The following is a 24,008-nucleotide window of genomic DNA, read 5'->3' on the forward strand; positions in this document are numbered from 1 at the left end:
ATCCAACCAGTTCTCACCACTTCTCTAGAAGCGGTTACTAATTTTTTCTGAGTGCCGAGAAGGGGTTACTAAAGCAACCTCCCTGCCCAATAGGGACTGGAGGTGCGTGTGTGCGGCGGCGCCACTGTTTGAATCCCATCACCGTCGGAACCTGTTATTAAAATTTTTGGATCCCACCACTGATCCCAGGTCTTTAAGAACAGTGGAGATTTGACTGGTTTTGCAAATTTTTAAATGTTGCTTTGGCAGCAGCTGCAACCACAACACAAGAATCTTCACTGTGTTACTGAAGTTAAGCTGTGGCAATCATTTTTTCTGATTGCCCGAAAATCCCAAGGCAGTGTCTGACTCCGCTTCCTGCGGCAGCCATTTTGCTTGAGCCAGGTTGGGGACCTCGGAACTAGAGAGCTGTCACCACATGGAGCTCTTTCTCTTCATTCCCTCTCCAAACTCCTGCTTCTTTTCTTTTCTGGGCTTTGATACTAGCCAAGGTTTTCCCAGCTTCGCTGAATAGTTTGGAAGACTATACTAAAAGTGGTTTTGGCACAGTGGTGGGATCCAAAAATTTTCGTAACAGGTTCCCATGGTGGTAAGATTCAAACTGTGGCGTAAGGCCAATGGGGCTGGGCGGGGCACGACGGGGGTGTGGCCAGGCATTCTGGGGGCGGGGCATTCCTGGACGGGGCTGTGGCAAGGACGCAGCCGCTGCGCCGGTCCTTGGGCGGGAAACGAATGCACGCAGGTGCAGGCTGCCACGCACGCCAGTGCCCCTCCTGCTAGACGCTACTTCTAGAGTTCTGCCCTATCACATTGCTGCTTGCAGGGAGGGGCGTAATTCAAGGCAAAAATCATGCATGGCAAAAAGTCACCTGGTGGGCAGCCCCTCTCGGCACACACAAATAATTAGTAACCTACTCTCGGGAACCTGTGAGAACCTGCTGGATCCCACCTCTGGTTTGGCATCTGTGTGGATGGGAAAGTGCGGAGCAAAATGGGGAATCCACCTCATGTGAAAGCAACTAAGATCCCTAATGTTAAACCGTGAAAACAAGTGCCTGACCCAAACGTTTCCTTCTTTTTTGGTGGTATGAAGAAGCTGAAGTGGTATTATCAGAATGTAATGTACAAGATACAAACCCAGGAAACGTTGGTGATTTAAAAAAAAAATCCATGCATGTTTTGTTGCAATACTGTGAAATCAGGGCAATCCTTTCAGGCTGTACCCAGTGTTCACATTTCCAAAAGCTTTCCATATAAGAATGGCAAATTGGAACAAACTCTACGGACTTTAAAAGAAAACACGCATCTTAGGCCTGTCTTAGTACTACTAAACTAGGTCAGCTGTGTTCTTGCTCACAGGTGTCCAAAGTACTGTATTGCAGTTTCTACACAGGCCTTTTTGCTGGAAATATGAGGTCAGGAAGGTCAGAGCCCAGGAAGCAGATTAAAAAGCTCTATCGAAACCTACTAGGAACAGGAAAATCTTGAAAACGCTGATGAAAACAGCTGAACTGTTTTCTGACTGGTGTCATTTGTAATCTTTATATGCAGAAATTGTACTGACATGTCAATAAGAAATTGTTGACCAAGAACTAGAAAGGCCAAAAACCATTTCCAACTTGCTCTGAAGCCTTTCCCACCTTCTTCATCTTTGCTTTCTTCTGGTATCATCTTTTCGTCTTAGCCTGTTGCTGGTTTCCCCGTTCTTTTTGATCCAGAGCTCAAGAGAAGAAGATCTGATCTCCCTAATCTCAAAAGAGCAACAACAGCGGGGGGTCTCTAAAATCTCATTTTCAGCTGGTCCTAAGAAGTGGAGAAAAGAAAGGGGAAGGAGCCAGAACTTTGTGCGTTTGGGGTGGGCTGGCACAAAGGAGGAACAGGTCAAAGAGCGAATGGAGCAAAAACGGACCTTCAAGTCTGTTACTGCATTTCAAGTTGCAGTACAGCTCGACCTCATTTCCCAGAACAAAAATAAATGCCATTCACCAGTCAACATTGATCGCATTGTCCTGCTACCAATCCAAAGAGAGCCCTAATTAACTGTATTTGTTTTACAGCTTGATCCTAGAAACAATATAACATTTCAGGGATACTCAAAGAAGTTAACAGGCAGCGAATTCAAGACAGACGGGGGAAAAGTCTTCACGAAGTGTAGAATTAATTTGTGGAACTCAATGCCAAAGGAGGTGGCATTGGCCAGTACCTCAGGTGGCTTTAAACAGGAATTAACAAAGCTCATGAATTTATTCATTAGACAAATTATTTCAAGTACAGCATTACAGTGTCTGAATACGACCTCCATATTTAAAGGAGGCAATGACGGAACTGACTTGGGCCTCTGCGTCCCCACTGTGGGTCTTTTGGGCCAACTGTGGAAAACTGATAGACCATTGGGAAGGGCTAGATCCAGCAGGGTTCTTCATAGGGTTGCCAGGTGCCCCTGGCAACAGGTGGTAGGTGGGGGAAACTTTTTTGCCAGCCAACTAAAGTCTAGGCCTCTGTCACCAACGATACATTGACATTACTTTCACAGGGGATGCTCTGGTATTTGGGCAAAAACTCTATGGTAGAAACTGCTTTTACCATAGAGTTTTTGTCCAAATACCAGAGTGTCCACAGGTGCCAGGCCACATGACTACACTTTCAGTGAGCACCAGAAGTCACTTTGATAAGTTGGTGATAAGAGAGGTCTAGGGCTCAGTTTGCTGCTGCTAAGTCCCTCATCAGCTGTCTGAACCTGGTTGCTAAGTACATAGTTGTTGGCCTTCTTTAAAAAATAAGAAGAGCGGTAATGGATGCACTTGAGAGAGGCTGGCAGAAATACTTCAGTTAATAAAACTAAAATAAACTGACAAAGTTTTGCCAAGAAGGAACTGGTTGCTTGCCTGGAGTCTATCATGTTACTTAAAAATATGGTTTCTAATCAACAGGCAGTTGCAAACTTGTCGGGCAGTTGGTCTGAGTTGATGGATGCAATCTAAACACATCCTTGATCTGCAGTTCATCCTGCAGGGGGTAGGGCAGGGGTGGGCAATTATTTTTTCCATGGGGCCGCGTAAGAAACAGAAAATATTGCGGAGGGCCGGGCCAAAAGGCAGGGGGGCTAGTCAGGGTCATCTGGCGGGCCGGATGTGGCCCACGGGCCGCATAATGCCCAGGTCTGGGGTAGGGGGTTGGATGGTCCTTAGGTCCCTTCCCTTTTTAAATTCTATGATTCTAGCTCACAGTCTGATTGTGAGTGTTGAACAAGGTAAGTTCAAGTGCCCAACAGGTTCACTGAGAGAAATTCAGTACAGTCAAAGGCCTCCTAAGAGAATAAGCTCAGTGCTTAAAAAAAGAAAGAAAGAAAAGTTGCTTTTTTCGGTGCCAACCAAACAGTCTTCTTGGATGTTCGAGACTCCCATGTGCCCTTGTTTTTATTGGGCACATGACCAGATCCACAGCTGTCGCTTTGTACAGCAGCAGAAACATCTGGTCTGACCTATCACAAGGAACTTTTTTTAAAAGTTTGTTTTGTTTTCAGAGCCTTGAGCCAAGACGGGCTTGACAAGTTCCAAAGAGTAATTAGCAAGGGAAGACTTGAAATTATTTATCTAAATATAGCTGGCCAAGAGAGAAAAACCAGAAGCAGCATGAGTGTAAACTCTTGTCAAAACTGTTTGAACAAGATAGAGGTTAAACCAAGAGCCTCTTGGTCAACTGGCCATAAAGAGGGACCGTCACCCAGCGAATCCTCCCCTTTTCTGCTGGCAATCCTTTTTCCTGTGCCTCCTGGCTTTTTGCCAATTGCCCCTTTTCACAGGCCTTTTGACATCTACATAGAATGCTGTCCCTTTTTTATGCACTCCCCAATTGGCAAACGAAACACACATGCATCACATATTCTATGTTAATTAGGGGGAGACCAAAGAGGGAGCTTTTAAGTAAAGCCATGCGGGGCGCGCGCGCGCGTGTGTGTGTGTGTGTGTGTGTGTGGCAACCAATGTAACATTTGTTTTCTAAACTACCCTGTTTCCCCGAATATAAGACATCCCCGAAAAATAAGACATAGTAGAGGTTTTGCTGAAGTGCGAAATATAAGGCATCCCCCGAAAGTAAGACATAGCAAAGTTTTTGTTTGGAAGCATGCCCGACAAACAGAACACAGAAAAATAAGACATCCCCTGAAAATAAGACATAGCGCATCTTTGGGAGCAAAAATTAATATAAGACACTGTCTTATATTCGGGGAAACGTGGTATTAGCAAAGATTTTCCAATATTAGAGTATTTCTCATCTTTCTACCTATCTAAAAGTCTATATGGCTCACTGCTTTTGCCTTGCAAAATGGCATATGTCCGGTTCAGAAAACTATACTGCTAAGGCTAGATGCATTGTGCTCAGCCAGTTGGCTTATTTATTAGGATTTTCATATGGGGTCAAACTCAATTTAGTTGTGTCAGCTCCTTTCCACTAATATGTTCTGGTTTAGTGAAAGGAACTCTTTGTGCCAGTTAAAACACAGAACACATGAGACCACCCGTAGACGTACAGCCCTGTTAAAAATTAACAATGGGAAGTACCACCAACAAATTCAGAGGACTGTTATGTACCCGGCAATTAATTCCTGAATACAGAAGCACTGGGGCTCAGTATCTGGAATTTCTTGACACATAGTCTTATACACACAGGCGATACTTATGTTTGCATATGGACTGATGGACTCTGAAAGTGTATCCTTACATTATTTCCACCCATGCTGAAAGCAGAGCTCGTTGGGTTGAATGGTACATTTTCCTGAATCACGTTTTTTTTCGTTTTGTAATTCCTATTGGTAGAACTGACAAGAGGTCACTAATTTATGGAACCCAGGAGCTAACTACGCTCACACAGAAACACATACACAGAGAGAGTCTTCTTTTCAAAAAGAAAAGAAAGAAAAGAAAAGAAAGGAAAGGAAAGGAAAAGATGCTTCAGCAAGAATTTTAAGAGGGGTACATGAAGGAAAGCACTCAATCACTTGTCAAATTGCTACCCATGAGGTCTCCTACCCACCCCAGAGCAAAATACATTGTTTTAAATCCTGTAAGGGTTTGGGGAGAAAATTTGGAATGAACAAAGAGTAAGCAATGAATTTCTACTTATTCCTTGTTCGAAATCCCTTCCAAATCATTTTCTTTATTTTTAAAAATGACTATTTAAAAACACAGTTATAAAAGCTCAGCTGGAATGTGTTCCGCAGGTTAGGAAAGGCAGCGCCCAGTCCAAAAGAAAGCCACCATGGTTAACAAGGGAGGTTGAGGAAATTATTAGGGAAAAAAAGATGTCTTTTAGAAAATGGAAGTCCAACTTAACTGATGAAGAATACCAGAGTGAACACAAATGGTGGCAAAAGAGAAGCAAGGTAGCTGTAAGGGAGGCAAAAAAGGATTATGAGGAACCCATGGCTGCGAACATCAAGACCAGCAACAAACAGTTCTTCAAGTACATCAAAAGCAGGAAGCCAGCTAGGGAAGCAGTAGGCCCATTAGATGACGAAGGAACAAAAGGTGTGCTAAAAGATGACAGGGAGATTGCAGAGAAGCTGAATGAATTTTTTGCATTTGTCGTCACCCAAGAGGAGGTGAGGAACATTCCTGCACCTGAACCAAGCTTCTTAGGAGGTGAATCCAAGGAACTAGCAAAGATAGTGGTAGACAAGGAAGAAGTTCTGGCAGCCATTGTTAAACTAAATACTACCAAATCCCCTGGCCCAGATTGCATTCATCCAAGAGTTCTTAAACAGCTCAAGCATGAAATTGCTGATGTTCTCACTTTAATATGCAACTTATCCCTGAAATCTGCCTCCATCCCTGAAGACTGGAAGATGGCCAATGTCACACCAATCTTTGAGAAAGGGTCTAGGGGGGACCCAGGAAATTACAGGCCAGTCAGTTTGACATCTGTTCCTGGTAAATTAGTAGAATCTATCATTAAAGATAAAATTATTAAACATGTAGAAAAGCAAGACCTGCTGAGGAAGAGTCAGCATGGCTTTTGCAGAGGCAAGTCCTGTCTTACAAACTTACTAGAGTTCTTTGAGGGTATAAACAGGCATGTGGATAAGGGGGAACCAGTGGACATTGTCTACTTGGATTTCCAAAAGGCTTTTGACAAAGTTCCTCACCAGAGACTGTTGAGAAAACTCAGCAATGAAAGAATAAGAGGGGAAGTCCTCCTATGGATTAAAAACTGGTTAAGAAACAGGAAACAAAGGATGGGTATAAATGGGAAGTTCTCACAATGGAGAGATGTAGGGAGTGGTGTCCCCCAAGGATCCGTTTTGGGACCAGTGCTCTTTAACTTATTCATAAATGACCTGGAAACCACTGAAACTACTGCTGATTTTTCCAGGTCCTATCTTAAAAGCGGGTGGAGGACACTTCCAGTAGTAAATTGCCAATAAAATACTAGTGTGAATTCCATTCCATTATAATTTGGATCTTTTGCAGCAGAATTAGTTTTCAAGTTTAAATCATTATTATTATTCAATTAACGTTAACCTGTATTCCAAGACAATAACACTCCTTTTAAAGATGTAATTACCTTCTAATTTTCCAATAAATGCCAACAATAACGTTGGGCTAAACAGAAATGTTAAATAGTTTTCCCCCAAGAGCCCTTCCCATTGGTTATTTTTCATGGCGACCATCAACTGTAATTCATAAAACATGGGAGCTACTTAAAAACAAAAGAACAGGCTTTCTTGAATACAGCTGTTAAATAGCCCATTTTAAGAAAGTCCTTTGTATACATTGAATCACATTAATTTATTAGACTGAAAGCATTTTCTTCTGGCTGTTTACTACTTCGGGTTAGTTCAGGTTAGTCTGATCTCATCAGATCACAGAAGCTGGTTAGAATTTGGATGGGAGACCACCAAGAAAGTCTAGGGTTGCTTCACAAAGGCAGGTAATGGCTAACCGCCTGTTAGTCTCCTGCCCTGAAAACCCTATGGAGTCACCTGTTCAATCGGGACGAATTGATACATTAAAGCATTGTCTTTTGGAATGTGTGTTGCACTTGGATATCAGGAAATTATGGATTCTGCTGCTTTTTCAAGGCAAGGCAAACATCATTAATGAGAGATAAACAGAGTTCTCCTAGCAGGCATTGATCACAAAGTCACTTTGGCTGTTGCAAAGTTTCCCCCCAACTTAACAACAAGATATAATAAACTAATGAGTCCAAGTCTGGAGTCCAGCGTCTAGGATTGTTTTTAACTTTACAGCTCTGGCCCCTGCCTGGTGGAACGCTCTCCCTCCAGCTGTGCGGGCCCTGCGGGATCTCAATGAGTTCCGCAGGGTCTGCAAGACTGAGCTGTTCCACCGGACCTTTGGGGAGGCTGGCCGCTGATGGCCCCCCCTTTTTTAACATCTGTGGATCCTGCCGTCCCTCCCCTCTTTTAGGGGATTAGTTAGTAGGTCGCCATCTGTTGTACTTCGGTTTTACCACGCTGCTTTTAATGGGGTTTGGTTTTAATGTGTATAGAGCCATTTCTTTAATGATTTATTTAATTACTATCTAAGATTTATTGATTTTATTTGTGCTCTATTTATACGTTCCGTTGTTCACCGCCCTGAGCCCTCTGGGGGAGGGCGGTATATAAATATAACAGATAGATAGATAGTCAGACAGACGGACGGACGGACGGACGGACGGACGGACGGACAAACTTTATTAGTGTAATACCGGTACTGCTCAAAGCTCTGGGTTGAATGAATAGTTTCATTTAAGTATTTATTTATGAGTCACCTGTGACTTGATGGCAAAAAAAAATTAAGTACTGGCTGTACTGTATACATTTTCACTGGCATTTTCCCCACCTATGCCATCGAAGCATCATTACCCCCTTCTAAACCCAGTGACTTCAGTGGAGATAGAAGGGTACAGCCCTGGTTTGCGATGGCAACGTTACTATAAGAAAAACAATATTCCGAAAGGGAGTTACCAAAACTATTGTCTGGGGTGATAATTTCCATGGTGTTGCACTGACATTCCCTAATGTATACAGCTAAATGAAAACAGAGAAATACAAAAGCTAACCATCAAGTTAAAACAAACCCCAAATCACATTACAGCACAACCCGCCAGAAAAACATCTGGAACTGCAGAGGGCCAATGTAATTCCGTGAATCTGATATAAGAGACGTTCTCAGAGTTGTAGATGTAGTGAAATATAGAACATTCCAGAGCTCTGGGGCTGGCCAATGTATGTTTAATATATATGCACACATTGCAGCTGTGGTTCGGTGGCTGGTATCAGTTTGAATTATACTCACACTATTCTGCCAAAGCCTGTGGTTTGCTGATTTGTGTTCTACCACAGAGGAGCTTTAACATTTCCCCCCTATTGCTGTTTGATGGCAGATCCTGCACATGGGCAAACAGAAGATGACTTATGTCTGTGATTGCAGACACACAAAAATGGCAGTGTGCTTTTCTCATATCAGCCTGTTTCATTCGTGTTAGCAGACAAGGGGTTGAAATTTTTCATAACTTTCACTGTTGCTCCTGTTGCAACGTTAGACTTTCATTTGACGTTTGCGCCCTTTAAGAGCTACTACCCCAAGTAGATATCTTTATTGTGGGTTAGGTTCCCCTCGCCCACTTACCCCATTTATGTTAAAATTACACAAATGATGGATATAAATACATGTGCAATCACCTCTCTTTATGTTTTTGGCCCTTGATGTTCTATACCAGGTTGCTGCAATGGCGGAAATTCCTTGATCTACTCTAGGTGGATGCCCCTTACAAGTCATCAGATCCACTTTCTTCCACCGACAGTGGTGTATCTAAATGTGCAGGCATGGAAAACAGCATCTGGAAAAGTAAGTTAGGATTTCTCCAACACAGCAAAGCAAATCTGAGCAGCATACACAAGGACAAGTCAGAAGAAGAAGAAGAAGAAGAAGAAGAAGAAGAAGAGGAGGAGGAGGAGGAGGAGGAGGAGGAGGAGGAGGAGGAGGAGGAGGAGGAGTTTGGATTTATATCCCCCCTTTCTCTCCTGCAGGAGACTCAAAGGGGCTTGCAATCTCCTTGCCCTTCCCCCCTCACAACAAACACCCAGTGAGGTAAGTGCGGCTGAGAGAGCTCCGAGAAGCTGTGACTAGCCCAAGGTCACCCAGCTGGCGTGTGTGGGAGTGTACAGGCTAATCTGAATTCACCCGATAAGCCTCCACAGCTCAGACGGCAGAGCTAGGAATCAAACCCGGTTCCTCCAGATTAGATACACGAGCTCTTAACCTCCTACGCCACTGCTGCTAATAAGAAAAATAAACTTTGGAATAAGGAAAATAAACTGTTTAAAAATCCATCCTAATTTTTGCATTAAAACAAGTCATTTCCTTTCCTAAGAGAAACTCTGCACAATTCTTAAACTTGATAAAGCCAATCAAGTTGTAAAGAAATAAGCTTTCTATAGAATTCCCTATACTAACCTATAGTGAGTAAGATCCTTAGTCAAGAGTTCTTTAACGGCTCCTATAGAATTCTTGGTTGAATACAAAGAAAGGTTGGCTTAAACTTCTATAGAAATGGTCAGGTCTTTTGTCCAATTCAGTAAATCCACAACTATTCCACGCTGGCTCTTGGCTCATTAGGCATAGACATTCATGTCTTCCTACATACCCACACCTAGAAAAATAGATCACCCCCAAGATATTCCGCCATCATTAGTTTTGATATTTCCAATTACAGTCGGGGTGGATAAAAATCATTTTTTAAAAAATCAGATATTTAAAATTTAAATTGGATTTTTTTTGTTTTAAGTCATTTTTAAAAAACAAAGCGCATTTGAGGAAAAATCTATCTAAAGAGATTTTTCCTCAAATGTGCTTTGTTTTTTAAAAATGACTTAAAACAAAAAAGCCAATTTAAATTTCAAATATCTGATTTTTTAAAAAATGATTTAGTTGCCTCCCATAAACTAATACAGACCTAAAGATAGTTTTCTACTCAAGATACATTATAATCCAAAGGTTATTTATCAGGAAATAAGGATTAGTTTTTAATTATGTAGCACGAGGCTGCATATTCATGCAATGTTTAATTTTTATTTATTTATTTGATTATTTATTTATTTATTTATTTATTTATTTATTTGATTTATTTATTTGATTTATTTATTTGATTAGATTTATCTCTCGCCCTTTCAGCCTCAGGGTGGTGTACAAACATAATTCAAACATTCCATTCCATAAAATCACACATAAAATCAGTTCCTCAACCTAACTAAATTTTAGATGGCAAAGCAACGGCTTTAGATGGCAAAGCAACGGCAAAGCAACGGCTTAGGCCTATGATAACCAACCAATTTATTTCGACCCAGACCTCACTGTCTGAGCTTGAGGCAGAATTTGTCAACAGAGAGGTACGATGCCAAATGACATAGTGCGTTGGTGGTTAGTTGTCGGGAGACCAGCAGATGGATCAGAATAGACGAGTGGACTCAACCCAAAGCCTGCTGGAACATCTCTGTCTTGCAGGCCCTGTAAAACTGTTTAAGGTCCCACAGGGCCCTGATGTCTGCTGACTGTGGACAGGGCAGAGAGATCCTGGCTCTGGCGAAGCTAAACACATATCCTTGAGGCCTTGGTAAACAAATCCCATTAATTCATTCATAAGGTCACGCTGTTCCAGAGATTTCTGTGAGATTATTTTGGTCAATTTTTTAATCTAGATGCTTGCTTTTACAGTTCTCAAAACTGTGAATTTGTGTCTACAGTGATAACATACTTCTTTACATCAAACATGTTATAAAATAAACATACAGAAATGAGAAAAAGATTCTTCCTTTGCAAATCTATGTTCCTTTGTTCCTTTGAAAATCTATGCACACAGAATTAACTCCTGACCTCTTAAATGCTATGCAGGGATGTAGGTATAGATTTTTAGGGGGGGTTCAGGGGGTGGGGCCAGGCCCCCGCCCGCTCTGGGGTGTGTGGCCATGCCTCCCCAAGTCCCGCCCCCATCCCTGGCAGCTCTCTGAGGCCAGAGACAACAGACTCCCCTGCCCTGCCCTCCCCTGTCCCCCCAACAGCTGGGCTCCCAGCCAGAAGCTGGCAGCCCCTTCTGCCCTCCACTCTGGACAGAGGCATAGCTAGGAAAAATGGAGCCCGGATCAAAATCTGAGTTTTGCGCCGCCCCCCCCCACCCATGGGCAGCATCTGTGATGCTCGAATCCACCCCCAAACAGCATCACTTTCAATGGTGTTTAAACTAGAGAGCCCAGGTTCTCCTTTTAAATCCACCTTAAAGGGAGAATCTGGGGTCCCCACTTAAAACAACATTGAAAGTGATGCTGTTTTGGGGTGGATTCTCCCCACCCTGAAACAGCATCACTTTCAATGTTTAAACTGCAGACCTCAGATTCTCCCTTTAAATCCATGCAAAAGGGGGTGGATTTAAAAGGAGAATCTGGGGGAATTGGGAGGTGCCTGCTGTCAGGGGTGCAATTGTTCAGCTACCAGCACCAATCTTTCAGGGTATCTTTAGGAGACTCTCCTAATGATACCACCTAGGTTTGGCAAAGTTTGGCTCATGGGGTCCAATGTTATGGACCCTCAAAGGTGTAGCCCCCATCTTCTATTAGCTCCCATTGGAAACAATGGGAGATGGAGTACCCCCTTTGGGAGTCCATAACTTTGGACCCCCTGAACCAAACCTCACCATACCTCGACAGTATCATTAGGAGAATCTCCCAAAAAATCCCTGAAATTTTGGTGTTGCTAGCCTAAAAATGGCACCCCCTGCAGGCCAAAAACCAAAAAACACTAAAAAATTCCAAAAAAATCCATATATGGGGGGCGAAGCTTCGGACATGCAATGGAGGGGGTTGAACACGAGAAACCCCTCCTTACCTACATCCTTGGTGCTATGTTTCAAGAATCCAATGAATAGAAGACTGTTTAAAGTGGAATACTTGAGAAAAATAGCTAAGAAAAAGATTGTTCCTGTCACTTGCTATGTTTCAAGAGGTTCAATAAACAGGAGATTGTTTGGAGTGAAAGAGATATGCACAAGGAGCTAAGTGTGAGGAGGGAGGGGCAAGCAGTAAAAACGAAAGTGAAATCTTTGAACAGGGTACTCTAGAAGTCTTTGTTGTGTATAGCCTGAGGTTCATCGTATTATTCTCTCCCTAGAGAAAATCTATAAAGGCTGTAAAAGATATCTAGTTTGGAAATATTTTAATGAAGTTCTTCTGCCTGTAAGTAAGGCAGGCATACATGAAAAATGCAAACACTGCAGTGAAGAAATGCAAGGCCTGGTGGGCTGAATGAAACTGGATACAGTTCATCTCACAATAATTCAATAATTATCTATCAATGTATTTCTAATAATATAACTAATCCATCAAGTTTTGATATAACTACAAAACTGATCTGAAAAGTTATTATTCTAAAAAGGAAACCTTAATCTGGTTGTAAATATTAAGATTATACCAACAAGAAGAAGAAGAAGAAGAAGAAGAAGAAGAGTTTGGATTTATATCCCCCCTTTCTCTCCTGCAGGAGACTCAAAGGGGCTTACAATCTCCTTGCCCTTCCCCCCTCACAACAAACACCCTGTGAGGTGGGTGGGGCTGAGAGAGCTCCGAGAAGCTGTGACTAGCCCAAGGTCACCCAGCTGGTGTGTGTGGGAGTGTACAGGCTAATCTGAATTCCCCAGATAAGCCTCCACAGCTCAGGCGGCAGAGCGGGGAATCAAACCCGGTTCCTCCAGATTAGATATATGAGCTCTTAACCTCCTACGCCACTGCTGCTACATAAAGACAAGAATGAGTCTTTATGTAGAAAACCATGATTAAAATCTAGTCATGCTGACCAGTGGCTTAAATCGATTTGATTTAAATCAAATCCACCCTAATTGCAATGTTATCAGATATTATTAAATGAAGGTGACCAGATTTTCACCTTTTTAAAGCGGGACACCATTGGGGGAGGGTGCACTGCCTTCTGGGGCGCTCCCCTGTTTCCCACTCTGTAACAGGGCAGGAAAAGGGGAGCGCCCCAGAAGGCAGAAGGCAGTGCGGCACAGAAGGCAGTGCGGCACAAAATCGGAACATTTTAAAAAACCTCGTGGGACGCGGGACAAATTAGTCAAAAGCGGGACTGTCCCGCCAAAAGCGGAACGTCTGGTCACACTATATTAAATGTAGTTAATATATTGTTTCTTGCTTACTTATTTTGTACTAATGTCTGCCAGAGGTTTTTGAGGATTACACCTGGCTGAAAAACAGCAAGATCAAGCAAGGCAGCAAGAGTTTTAGGTCAGTTCACTCCTAGGATTCGCTCAAAAATGTGACACGGCCTCCTGCTAGTTGGTGCAGTCGCAGAAATTCTGCCAGAATCACAAATGATGAACTCTACATTAATTGAAAGCAAAAAATGCTTAACGAATTAACCTGCAAGCTAACCTTAATTGTAGCTCCTTTTGTATACTGTTGCACAAAAGGACCTTGAAATGAGCATAAATTAATTAAACACTTTGCAATCGGCAAGTAGTGACAGACGATGGTTAAACTGGCTAAAACAAAGTTAATTTTAAAAAAATGAAATTGAGATTTGGTAGTGTGAGCTATTTTAAAATTTCCAGGAATCAACAGAAAGCCCTGATCACAGATGGCCAACAAAAAAGCAAACGGTGAGGGGAAAGATGGCAAAGAAAATCCGTGAGATCGCACTTGTAATTTCTAGCACGCACAATCACAAACAAGAAACATTTGTAACCATAAAAATCACTGGGCTGCAGATCATGTAGATGTACTACAGCAGCTTGTCTGACCATATGACAATCACTTGAATAGATTGGAATTTTGGTTTTATAGAGATCCTTTGATAATCGGGGCATCGCACAGCACTTATAGAACAATGAGTTTAGCAAACTGATCCTATTATGCACTTAGCAATCGCATCCAGGCAAACCTGAACAGCTGGAATGTGCAGCTAATGGAGATTTGTTAGGCAAGGCTTTTGGGGGTCTCTTTCAAAGACTGCCAGCTAAGAACTCGTTGAGAGATGCTCAGGCTTTGATGCAGTATCAATCGATGCAATACATTTTTTTATCCAGAGCAGCGGCCCTGGGCTGTTTACAAACTAGCCATTTTATCAATCATGCTATTATTGTGGAGTATTGGGAGGGGGGGGACCTTCTTTCAAATTAGTGCAGGTCCTAATTTTCCATGTTGTTCCTTCTTCTTTTTTCAGAACTGGTTACAATTTTAAAAATCTATCTATATAACTAAGCAGTGTGTTCCCAACAATGAACTAGAGTAAGCGAAAAACTCTAGGACAGTGGTGGCGCACCTTTGGCACTCCAGATGTTATGGACTACAATTCCCATCAGCCCCTGCCAGCATGATTAGGCAGGGGTTGATGGGAATTGTAGTCCATAACATTTGGAGTGCCAATGGTTCGCCACCACGGCTCTAGGAGATGTAGTCCAGAGGGTGCCATTTCTCACGTGCAGAGGGGCTGACAGGACTACAACTCCCAGACTCTCTCACTCAGCTCTTAAACACTTCTTAAAGCTCTGAGGTCCTCGCAGTGGTCCTTCCAGTGGCACTTTCCCCAAATAGTGCATAGACAAGATGTCCCGAATTCCACCCAAGATTTTTTAAACCTTATTATGAACTTAGTATTTAGTCTTGATACATCCAACAACGATAATGGTAGTATAATGGCCCATCTAATGACCTAGCATCTTGCCCTAGGTATGTTTACAATGCTAGCGCAATGCCATAGACCAGTGATGGCGAACCTTTTCGAGACCGAGTGCCCAAATTGCAACTCAAAACCCACTTATTTATCGCAACGTGCCAACATGGCAATTTAACCTTAATATTGAGGTTTTAGTTTAGAAAAAAGCAGTTTGATCCAAGGCACACGTTACTCAGGAGTAAGCTTTGTGAAGCAATCGTGCAACACTTTGAACGGGTGAATCACGACCCTAGGAGGGTTTACTCAGAAACAAGGCCAGCCTATAAGATCATAAGAACATAAGAACAAGCCAGCTGGATCAGACCAGAGTCCATCTAGTCCAGCTCTCTGCTACTCGCAGTGGCCCACCAGGTGCCATTGGGAGCTCACATGCAGGATGTGAAAGCAATGGCCTTCTGCTTGGGGGGGGGGGGGGGTGGGGGGGGGGGGGGGTGGGGGGGGGGGGGGGTGGGGGGGGGGGGGGGTGGGGGGGGGGGGGGGTGGGGGGGGGGGGGGGTGGGGGGGGGGGGGGGTGGGGGGGGGGGGGGGTGGGGGGGGGGGGGGGTGGGGGGGGGGGGGGGTGGGGGGGGGGGGGGGTGGGGGGGGGGGGGGGTGGGGGGGGGGGGGGGTGGGGGGGGGGGGGGGTGGGGGGGGGGGGGGGTGGGGGGGGGGGGGGGTGGGGGGGGGGGGGGGTGGGGGGGGGGGGGGGTGGGGGGGGGGGGGGGTGGGGGGGGGGGGGGGTGGGGGGGGGGGGGGGTGGGGGGGGGGGGGGGTGGGGGGGGGGGGGGGTGGGGGGGGGGGGGGGTGGGGGGGGGGGGGGGTGGGGGGGGGGGGGGGTGGGGGGGGGGGGGGGTGGGGGGGGGGGGGGGTGGGGGGGGGGGGGGGTGGGGGGGGGGGGGGGTGGGGGGGGGGGGGGGTGGGGGGGGGGGGGGGTGGGGGGGGGGGGGGGTGGGGGGGGGGGGGGGTGGGGGGGGGGGGGGGTGGGGGGGGGGGGGGGTGGGGGGGGGGGGGGGTGGGGGGGGGGGGGGGTGGGGGGGGGGGGGGGTGGGGGGGGGGGGGGGTGGGGGGGGGGGGGGGTGGGGGGGGGGGGGGGTGGGGGGGGGGGGGGGTGGGGGGGGGGGGGGGTGGGGGGGGGGGGGGGTGGGGGGGGGGGGGGGTGGGGGGGGGGGGGGGTGGGGGGGGGGGGGGGTGGGGGGGGGGGGGGGTGGGGGGGGGGGGGGGTGGGGGGGGGGGGGGGTGGGGGGGGGGGGGGGTGGGGGGGGGGGGGGGTGGGGGGGGGGGGGGGTGGGGGGGGGGGGGGGTGGGGGGGGGGGGGGGTGGGGGGGGGGGGGGGTGGGGGGGGGGGGGGGTGGGGGGGGGGGGGGGTGGGGGGGGGGGGGGGTGGGGGGGGGGGGGGGTGGGGGGGGGGGGGGGTGGGGGGGGGGGGGGGTGGGGGGGGGGGGGGGTGGGGGGGGGGGGGGGTGGGGGGGGGGGGGGGTGGGGGGGGGGGGGGGTGGGGGGGGGGGGGGGTGGGGGGGGGGGGGGGTGGGGGGGGGGGGGGGTGGGGGGGGGGGGGGGTGGGGGGGGGGGGGGGTGGGGGGGGGGGGGGGTGGGGGGGGGGGGGGGTGGGGGGGGGGGGGGGTGGGGGGGGGGGGGGGTGGGGGGGGGGGGGGGTGGGGGGGGGGGGGGGTGGGGGGGGGGGGGGGTGGGGGGGGGGGGGGGTGGGGGGGGGGGGGGGTGGGGGGGGGGGGGGGTGGGGGGGGGGGGGGGTGGGGGGGGGGGGGGGTGGGGGGGGGGGGGGGTGGGGGGGGGGGGGGGTGGGGGGGGGGGGGGGTGGGGGGGGGGGGGGGTGGGGGGGGGGGGGGGTGGGGGGGGGGGGGGGTGGGGGGGGGGGGGGGTGGGGGGGGGGGGGGGTGGGGGGGGGGGGGGGTGGGGGGGGGGGGGGGTGGGGGGGGGGGGGGGTGGGGGGGGGGGGGGGTGGGGGGGGGGGGGGGTGGGGGGGGGGGGGGGTGGGGGGGGGGGGGGGTGGGGGGGGGGGGGGGTGGGGGGGGGGGGGGGTGGGGGGGGGGGGGGGTGGGGGGGGGGGGGGGTGGGGGGGGGGGGGGGTGGGGGGGGGGGGGGGTGGGGGGGGGGGGGGGTGGGGGGGGGGGGGGGTGGGGGGGGGGGGGGGTGGGGGGGGGGGGGGGTGGGGGGGGGGGGGGGTGGGGGGGGGGGGGGGTGGGGGGGGGGGGGGGTGGGGGGGGGGGGGGGTGGGGGGGGGGGGGGGTGGGGGGGGGGGGGGGTGGGGGGGGGGGGGGGTGGGGGGGGGGGGGGGTGGGGGGGGGGGGGGGTGGGGGGGGGGGGGGGTGGGGGGGGGGGGGGGTGGGGGGGGGGGGGGGTGGGGGGGGGGGGGGGTGGGGGGGGGGGGGGGTGGGGGGGGGGGGGGGTGGGGGGGGGGGGGGGTGGGGGGGGGGGGGGGTGGGGGGGGGGGGGGGTGGGGGGGGGGGGGGGTGGGGGGGGGGGGGGGTGGGGGGGGGGGGGGGTGGGGGGGGGGGGGGGTGGGGGGGGGGGGGGGTGGGGGGGGGGGGGGGTGGGGGGGGGGGGGGGTGGGGGGGGGGGGGGGTGGGGGGGGGGGGGGGTGGGGGGGGGGGGGGGTGGGGGGGGGGGGGGGTGGGGGGGGGGGGGGGTGGGGGGGGGGGGGGGTGGGGGGGGGGGGGGGTGGGGGGGGGGGGGGGTGGGGGGGGGGGGGGGTGGGGGGGGGGGGGGGTGGGGGGGGGGGGGGGTGGGGGGGGGGGGGGGTGGGGGGGGGGGGGGGTGGGGGGGGGGGGGGGTGGGGGGGGGGGGGGGTGGGGGGGGGGGGGGGTGGGGGGGGGGGGGGGTGGGGGGGGGGGGGGGTGGGGGGGGGGGGGGGTGGGGGGGGGGGGGGGTGGGGGGGGGGGGGGGTGGGGGGGGGGGGGGGTGGGGGGGGGGGGGGGTGGGGGGGGGGGGGGGTGGGGGGGGGGGGGGGTGGGGGGGGGGGGGGGTGGGGGGGGGGGGGGGTGGGGGGGGGGGGGGGTGGGGGGGGGGGGGGGTGGGGGGGGGGGGGGGTGGGGGGGGGGGGGGGTGGGGGGGGGGGGGGGTGGGGGGGGGGGGGGGTGGGGGGGGGGGGGGGTGGGGGGGGGGGGGGGTGGGGGGGGGGGGGGGTGGGGGGGGGGGGGGGTGGGGGGGGGGGGGGGTGGGGGGGGGGGGGGGTGGGGGGGGGGGGGGGTGGGGGGGGGGGGGGGTGGGGGGGGGGGGGGGTGGGGGGGGGGGGGGGTGGGGGGGGGGGGGGGTGGGGGGGGGGGGGGGTGGGGGGGGGGGGGGGTGGGGGGGGGGGGGGGTGGGGGGGGGGGGGGGTGGGGGGGGGGGGGGGTGGGGGGGGGGGGGGGTGGGGGGGGGGGGGGGTGGGGGGGGGGGGGGGTGGGGGGGGGGGGGGGTGGGGGGGGGGGGGGGTGGGGGGGGGGGGGGGTGGGGGGGGGGGGGGGTGGGGGGGGGGGGGGGTGGGGGGGGGGGGGGGTGGGGGGGGGGGGGGGTGGGGGGGGGGGGGGGTGGGGGGGGGGGGGGGTGGGGGGGGGGGGGGGTGGGGGGGGGGGGGGGTGGGGGGGGGGGGGGGTGGGGGGGGGGGGGGGTGGGGGGGGGGGGGGGTGGGGGGGGGGGGGGGTGGGGGGGGGGGGGGGTGGGGGGGGGGGGGGGTGGGGGGGGGGGGGGGTGGGGGGGGGGGGGGGTGGGGGGGGGGGGGGGTGGGGGGGGGGGGGGGTGGGGGGGGGGGGGGGTGGGGGGGGGGGGGGGTGGGGGGGGGGGGGGGTGGGGGGGGGGGGGGGTGGGGGGGGGGGGGGGTGGGGGGGGGGGGGGGTGGGGGGGGGGGGGGGTGGGGGGGGGGGGGGGTGGGGGGGGGGGGGGGTGGGGGGGGGGGGGGGTGGGGGGGGGGGGGGGTGGGGGGGGGGGGGGGTGGGGGGGGGGGGGGGTGGGGGGGGGGGGGGGTGGGGGGGGGGGGGGGTGGGGGGGGGGGGGGGTGGGGGGGGGGGGGGGTGGGGGGGGGGGGGGGTGGGGGGGGGGGGGGGTGGGGGGGGGGGGGGGTGGGGGGGGGGGGGGGTGGGGGGGGGGGGGGGTGGGGGGGGGGGGGGGTGGGGGGGGGGGGGGGTGGGGGGGGGGGGGGGTGGGGGGGGGGGGGGGTGGGGGGGGGGGGGGGTGGGGGGGGGGGGGGGTGGGGGGGGGGGGGGGTGGGGGGGGGGGGGGGTGGGGGGGGGGGGGGGTGGGGGGGGGGGGGGGTGGGGGGGGGGGGGGGTGGGGGGGGGGGGGGGTGGGGGGGGGGGGGGGTGGGGGGGGGGGGGGGTGGGGGGGGGGGGGGGTGGGGGGGGGGGGGGGTGGGGGGGGGGGGGGGTGGGGGGGGGGGGGGGTGGGGGGGGGGGGGGGTGGGGGGGGGGGGGGGTGGGGGGGGGGGGGGGTGGGGGGGGGGGGGGGTGGGGGGGGGGGGGGGTGGGGGGGGGGGGGGGTGGGGGGGGGGGGGGGTGGGGGGGGGGGGGGGTGGGGGGGGGGGGGGGTGGGGGGGGGGGGGGGTGGGGGGGGGGGGGGGTGGGGGGGGGGGGGGGTGGGGGGGGGGGGGGGTGGGGGGGGGGGGGGGTGGGGGGGGGGGGGGGTGGGGGGGGGGGGGGGTGGGGGGGGGGGGGGGTGGGGGGGGGGGGGGGTGGGGGGGGGGGGGGGTGGGGGGGGGGGGGGGTGGGGGGGGGGGGGGGTGGGGGGGGGGGGGGGTGGGGGGGGGGGGGGGTGGGGGGGGGGGGGGGTGGGGGGGGGGGGGGGTGGGGGGGGGGGGGGGTGGGGGGGGGGGGGGGTGGGGGGGGGGGGGGGTGGGGGGGGGGGGGGGTGGGGGGGGGGGGGGGTGGGGGGGGGGGGGGGTGGGGGGGGGGGGGGGTGGGGGGGGGGGGGGGTGGGGGGGGGGGGGGGTGGGGGGGGGGGGGGGTGGGGGGGGGGGGGGGTGGGGGGGGGGGGGGGTGGGGGGGGGGGGGGGTGGGGGGGGGGGGGGGTGGGGGGGGGGGGGGGTGGGGGGGGGGGGGGGTGGGGGGGGGGGGGGGTGGGGGGGGGGGGGGGTGGGGGGGGGGGGGGGTGGGGGGGGGGGGGGGTGGGGGGGGGGGGGGGTGGGGGGGGGGGGGGGTGGGGGGGGGGGGGGGTGGGGGGGGGGGGGGGTGGGGGGGGGGGGGGGTGGGGGGGGGGGGGGGTGGGGGGGGGGGGGGGTGGGGGGGGGGGGGGGTGGGGGGGGGGGGGGGTGGGGGGGGGGGGGGGTGGGGGGGGGGGGGGGTGGGGGGGGGGGGGGGTGGGGGGGGGGGGGGGTGGGGGGGGGGGGGGGTGGGGGGGGGGGGGGGTGGGGGGGGGGGGGGGTGGGGGGGGGGGGGGGTGGGGGGGGGGGGGGGTGGGGGGGGGGGGGGGTGGGGGGGGGGGGGGGTGGGGGGGGGGGGGGGTGGGGGGGGGGGGGGGTGGGGGGGGGGGGGGGTGGGGGGGGGGGGGGGTGGGGGGGGGGGGGGGTGGGGGGGGGGGGGGGTGGGGGGGGGGGGGGGTGGGGGGGGGGGGGGGTGGGGGGGGGGGGGGGTGGGGGGGGGGGGGGGTGGGGGGGGGGGGGGGTGGGGGGGGGGGGGGGTGGGGGGGGGGGGGGGTGGGGGGGGGGGGGGGTGGGGGGGGGGGGGGGTGGGGGGGGGGGGGGGTGGGGGGGGGGGGGGGTGGGGGGGGGGGGGGGTGGGGGGGGGGGGGGGTGGGGGGGGGGGGGGGTGGGGGGGGGGGGGGGTGGGGGGGGGGGGGGGTGGGGGGGGGGGGGGGTGGGGGGGGGGGGGGGTGGGGGGGGGGGGGGGTGGGGGGGGGGGGGGGTGGGGGGGGGGGGGGGTGGGGGGGGGGGGGGGTGGGGGGGGGGGGGGGTGGGGGGGGGGGGGGGTGGGGGGGGGGGGGGGTGGGGGGGGGGGGGGGTGGGGGGGGGGGGGGGTGGGGGGGGGGGGGGGTGGGGGGGGGGGGGGGTGGGGGGGGGGGGGGGTGGGGGGGGGGGGGGGTGGGGGGGGGGGGGGGTGGGGGGGGGGGGGGGTGGGGGGGGGGGGGGGTGGGGGGGGGGGGGGGTGGGGGGGGGGGGGGGTGGGGGGGGGGGGGGGTGGGGGGGGGGGGGGGTGGGGGGGGGGGGGGGTGGGGGGGGGGGGGGGTGGGGGGGGGGGGGGGTGGGGGGGGGGGGGGGTGGGGGGGGGGGGGGGTGGGGGGGGGGGGGGGTGGGGGGGGGGGGGGGTGGGGGGGGGGGGGGGTGGGGGGGGGGGGGGGTGGGGGGGGGGGGGGGTGGGGGGGGGGGGGGGTGGGGGGGGGGGGGGGTGGGGGGGGGGGGGGGTGGGGGGGGGGGGGGGTGGGGGGGGGGGGGGGTGGGGGGGGGGGGGGGTGGGGGGGGGGGGGGGTGGGGGGGGGGGGGGGTGGGGGGGGGGGGGGGTGGGGGGGGGGGGGGGTGGGGGGGGGGGGGGGTGGGGGGGGGGGGGGGTGGGGGGGGGGGGGGGTGGGGGGGGGGGGGGGTGGGGGGGGGGGGGGGTGGGGGGGGGGGGGGGTGGGGGGGGGGGGGGGTGGGGGGGGGGGGGGGTGGGGGGGGGGGGGGGTGGGGGGGGGGGGGGGTGGGGGGGGGGGGGGGTGGGGGGGGGGGGGGGTGGGGGGGGGGGGGGGTGGGGGGGGGGGGGGGTGGGGGGGGGGGGGGGTGGGGGGGGGGGGGGGTGGGGGGGGGGGGGGGTGGGGGGGGGGGGGGGTGGGGGGGGGGGGGGGTGGGGGGGGGGGGGGGTGGGGGGGGGGGGGGGTGGGGGGGGGGGGGGGTGGGGGGGGGGGGGGGTGGGGGGGGGGGGGGGTGGGGGGGGGGGGGGGTGGGGGGGGGGGGGGGTGGGGGGGGGGGGGGGTGGGGGGGGGGGGGGGTGGGGGGGGGGGGGGGTGGGGGGGGGGGGGGGTGGGGGGGGGGGGGGGTGGGGGGGGGGGGGGGTGGGGGGGGGGGGGGGTGGGGGGGGGGGGGGGTGGGGGGGGGGGGGGGTGGGGGGGGGGGGGGGTGGGGGGGGGGGGGGGTGGGGGGGGGGGGGGGTGGGGGGGGGGGGGGGTGGGGGGGGGGGGGGGTGGGGGGGGGGGGGGGTGGGGGGGGGGGGGGGTGGGGGGGGGGGGGGGTGGGGGGGGGGGGGGGTGGGGGGGGGGGGGGGTGGGGGGGGGGGGGGGTGGGGGGGGGGGGGGGTGGGGGGGGGGGGGGGTGGGGGGGGGGGGGGGTGGGGGGGGGGGGGGGTGGGGGGGGGGGGGGGTGGGGGGGGGGGGGGGTGGGGGGGGGGGGGGGTGGGGGGGGGGGGGGGTGGGGGGGGGGGGGGGTGGGGGGGGGGGGGGGTGGGGGGGGGGGGGGGTGGGGGGGGGGGGGGGTGGGGGGGGGGGGGGGTGGGGGGGGGGGGGGGTGGGGGGGGGGGGGGGTGGGGGGGGGGGGGGGTGGGGGGGGGGGGGGGTGGGGGGGGGGGGGGGTGGGGGGGGGGGGGGGTGGGGGGGGGGGGGGGTGGGGGGGGGGGGGGGTGGGGGGGGGGGGGGGTGGGGGGGGGGGGGGGTGGGGGGGGGGGGGGGTGGGGGGGGGGGGGGGTGGGGGGGGGGGGGGGTGGGGGGGGGGGGGGGTGGGGGGGGGGGGGGGTGGGGGGGGGGGGGGGTGGGGGGGGGGGGGGGTGGGGGGGGGGGGGGGTGGGGGGGGGGGGGGGTGGGGGGGGGGGGGGGTGGGGGGGGGGGGGGGTGGGGGGGGGGGGGGGTGGGGGGGGGGGGGGGTGGGGGGGGGGGGGGGTGGGGGGGGGGGGGGGTGGGGGGGGGGGGGGGTGGGGGGGGGGGGGGGTGGGGGGGGGGGGGGGTGGGGGGGGGGGGGGGTGGGGGGGGGGGGGGGTGGGGGGGGGGGGGGGTGGGGGGGGGGGGGGGTGGGGGGGGGGGGGGGTGGGGGGGGGGGGGGGTGGGGGGGGGGGGGGGTGGGGGGGGGGGGGGGTGGGGGGGGGGGGGGGTGGGGGGGGGGGGGGGTGGGGGGGGGGGGGGGTGGGGGGGGGGGGGGGTGGGGGGGGGGGGGGGTGGGGGGGGGGGGGGGTGGGGGGGGGGGGGGGTGGGGGGGGGGGGGGGTGGGGGGGGGGGGGGGTGGGGGGGGGGGGGGGTGGGGGGGGGGGGGGGTGGGGGGGGGGGGGGGTGGGGGGGGGGGGGGGTGGGGGGGGGGGGGGGTGGGGGGGGGGGGGGGTGGGGGGGGGGGGGGGTGGGGGGGGGGGGGGGTGGGGGGGGGGGGGGGTGGGGGGGGGGGGGGGTGGGGGGGGGGGGGGGTGGGGGGGGGGGGGGGTGGGGGGGGGGGGGGGTGGGGGGGGGGGGGGGTGGGGGGGGGGGGGGGTGGGGGGGGGGGGGGGTGGGGGGGGGGGGGGGTGGGGGGGGGGGGGGGTGGGGGGGGGGGGGGGTGGGGGGGGGGGGGGGTGGGGGGGGGGGGGGGTGGGGGGGGGGGGGGGTGGGGGGGGGGGGGGGTGGGGGGGGGGGGGGGTGGGGGGGGGGGGGGGTGGGGGGGGGGGGGGGTGGGGGGGGGGGGGGGTGGGGGGGGGGGGGGGTGGGGGGGGGGGGGGGTGGGGGGGGGGGGGGGTGGGGGGGGGGGGGGGTGGGGGGGGGGGGGGGTGGGGGGGGGGGGGGGTGGGGGGGGGGGGGGGTGGGGGGGGGGGGGGGTGGGGGGGGGGGGGGGTGGGGGGGGGGGGGGGTGGGGGGGGGGGGGGGTGGGGGGGGGGGGGGGTGGGGGGGGGGGGGGGTGGGGGGGGGGGGGGGTGGGGGGGGGGGGGGGTGGGGGGGGGGGGGGGTGGGGGGGGGGGGGGGTGGGGGGGGGGGGGGGTGGGGGGGGGGGGGGGTGGGGGGGGGGGGGGGTGGGGGGGGGGGGGGGTGGGGGGGGGGGGGGGTGGGGGGGGGGGGGGGTGGGGGGGGGGGGGGGTGGGGGGGGGGGGGGGTGGGGGGGGGGGGGGGTGGGGGGGGGGGGGGGTGGGGGGGGGGGGGGGTGGGGGGGGGGGGGGGTGGGGGGGGGGGGGGGTGGGGGGGGGGGGGGGTGGGGGGGGGGGGGGGTGGGGGGGGGGGGGGGTGGGGGGGGGGGGGGGTGGGGGGGGGGGGGGGTGGGGGGGGGGGGGGGTGGGGGGGGGGGGGGGTGGGGGGGGGGGGGGGTGGGGGGGGGGGGGGGTGGGGGGGGGGGGGGGTGGGGGGGGGGGGGGGTGGGGGGGGGGGGGGGTGGGGGGGGGGGGGGGTGGGGGGGGGGGGGGGTGGGGGGGGGGGGGGGTGGGGGGGGGGGGGGGTGGGGGGGGGGGGGGGTGG

The 24,008-nt window shown here is 61.5% G+C and overlaps 1 protein-coding gene across 1 annotated transcript; it reads right to left on the reverse strand.

Annotated features, from left to right (window-relative positions):
• Window positions 1-15,170: 15,170 nt before the first annotated feature.
• On the reverse strand, window positions 15,171-16,670 carry LOC125438983 (basic proline-rich protein-like; the record flags this gene model as incomplete). Its single annotated transcript, XM_048507768.1, has 1 exon — window positions 15,171-16,670. A coding segment is annotated over one exon (1,500 nt), but the record flags the coding sequence as incomplete, so codon positions are not given.
• Window positions 16,671-24,008: the final 7,338 nt, after the last annotated feature.

The sequence above is a fragment of the Sphaerodactylus townsendi genome, linkage group LG09, assembly GCF_021028975.2.
Source record: "Sphaerodactylus townsendi isolate TG3544 linkage group LG09, MPM_Stown_v2.3, whole genome shotgun sequence".
In the NCBI taxonomy this organism is placed as follows: domain Eukaryota; kingdom Metazoa; phylum Chordata; class Lepidosauria; order Squamata; family Sphaerodactylidae; genus Sphaerodactylus; species Sphaerodactylus townsendi.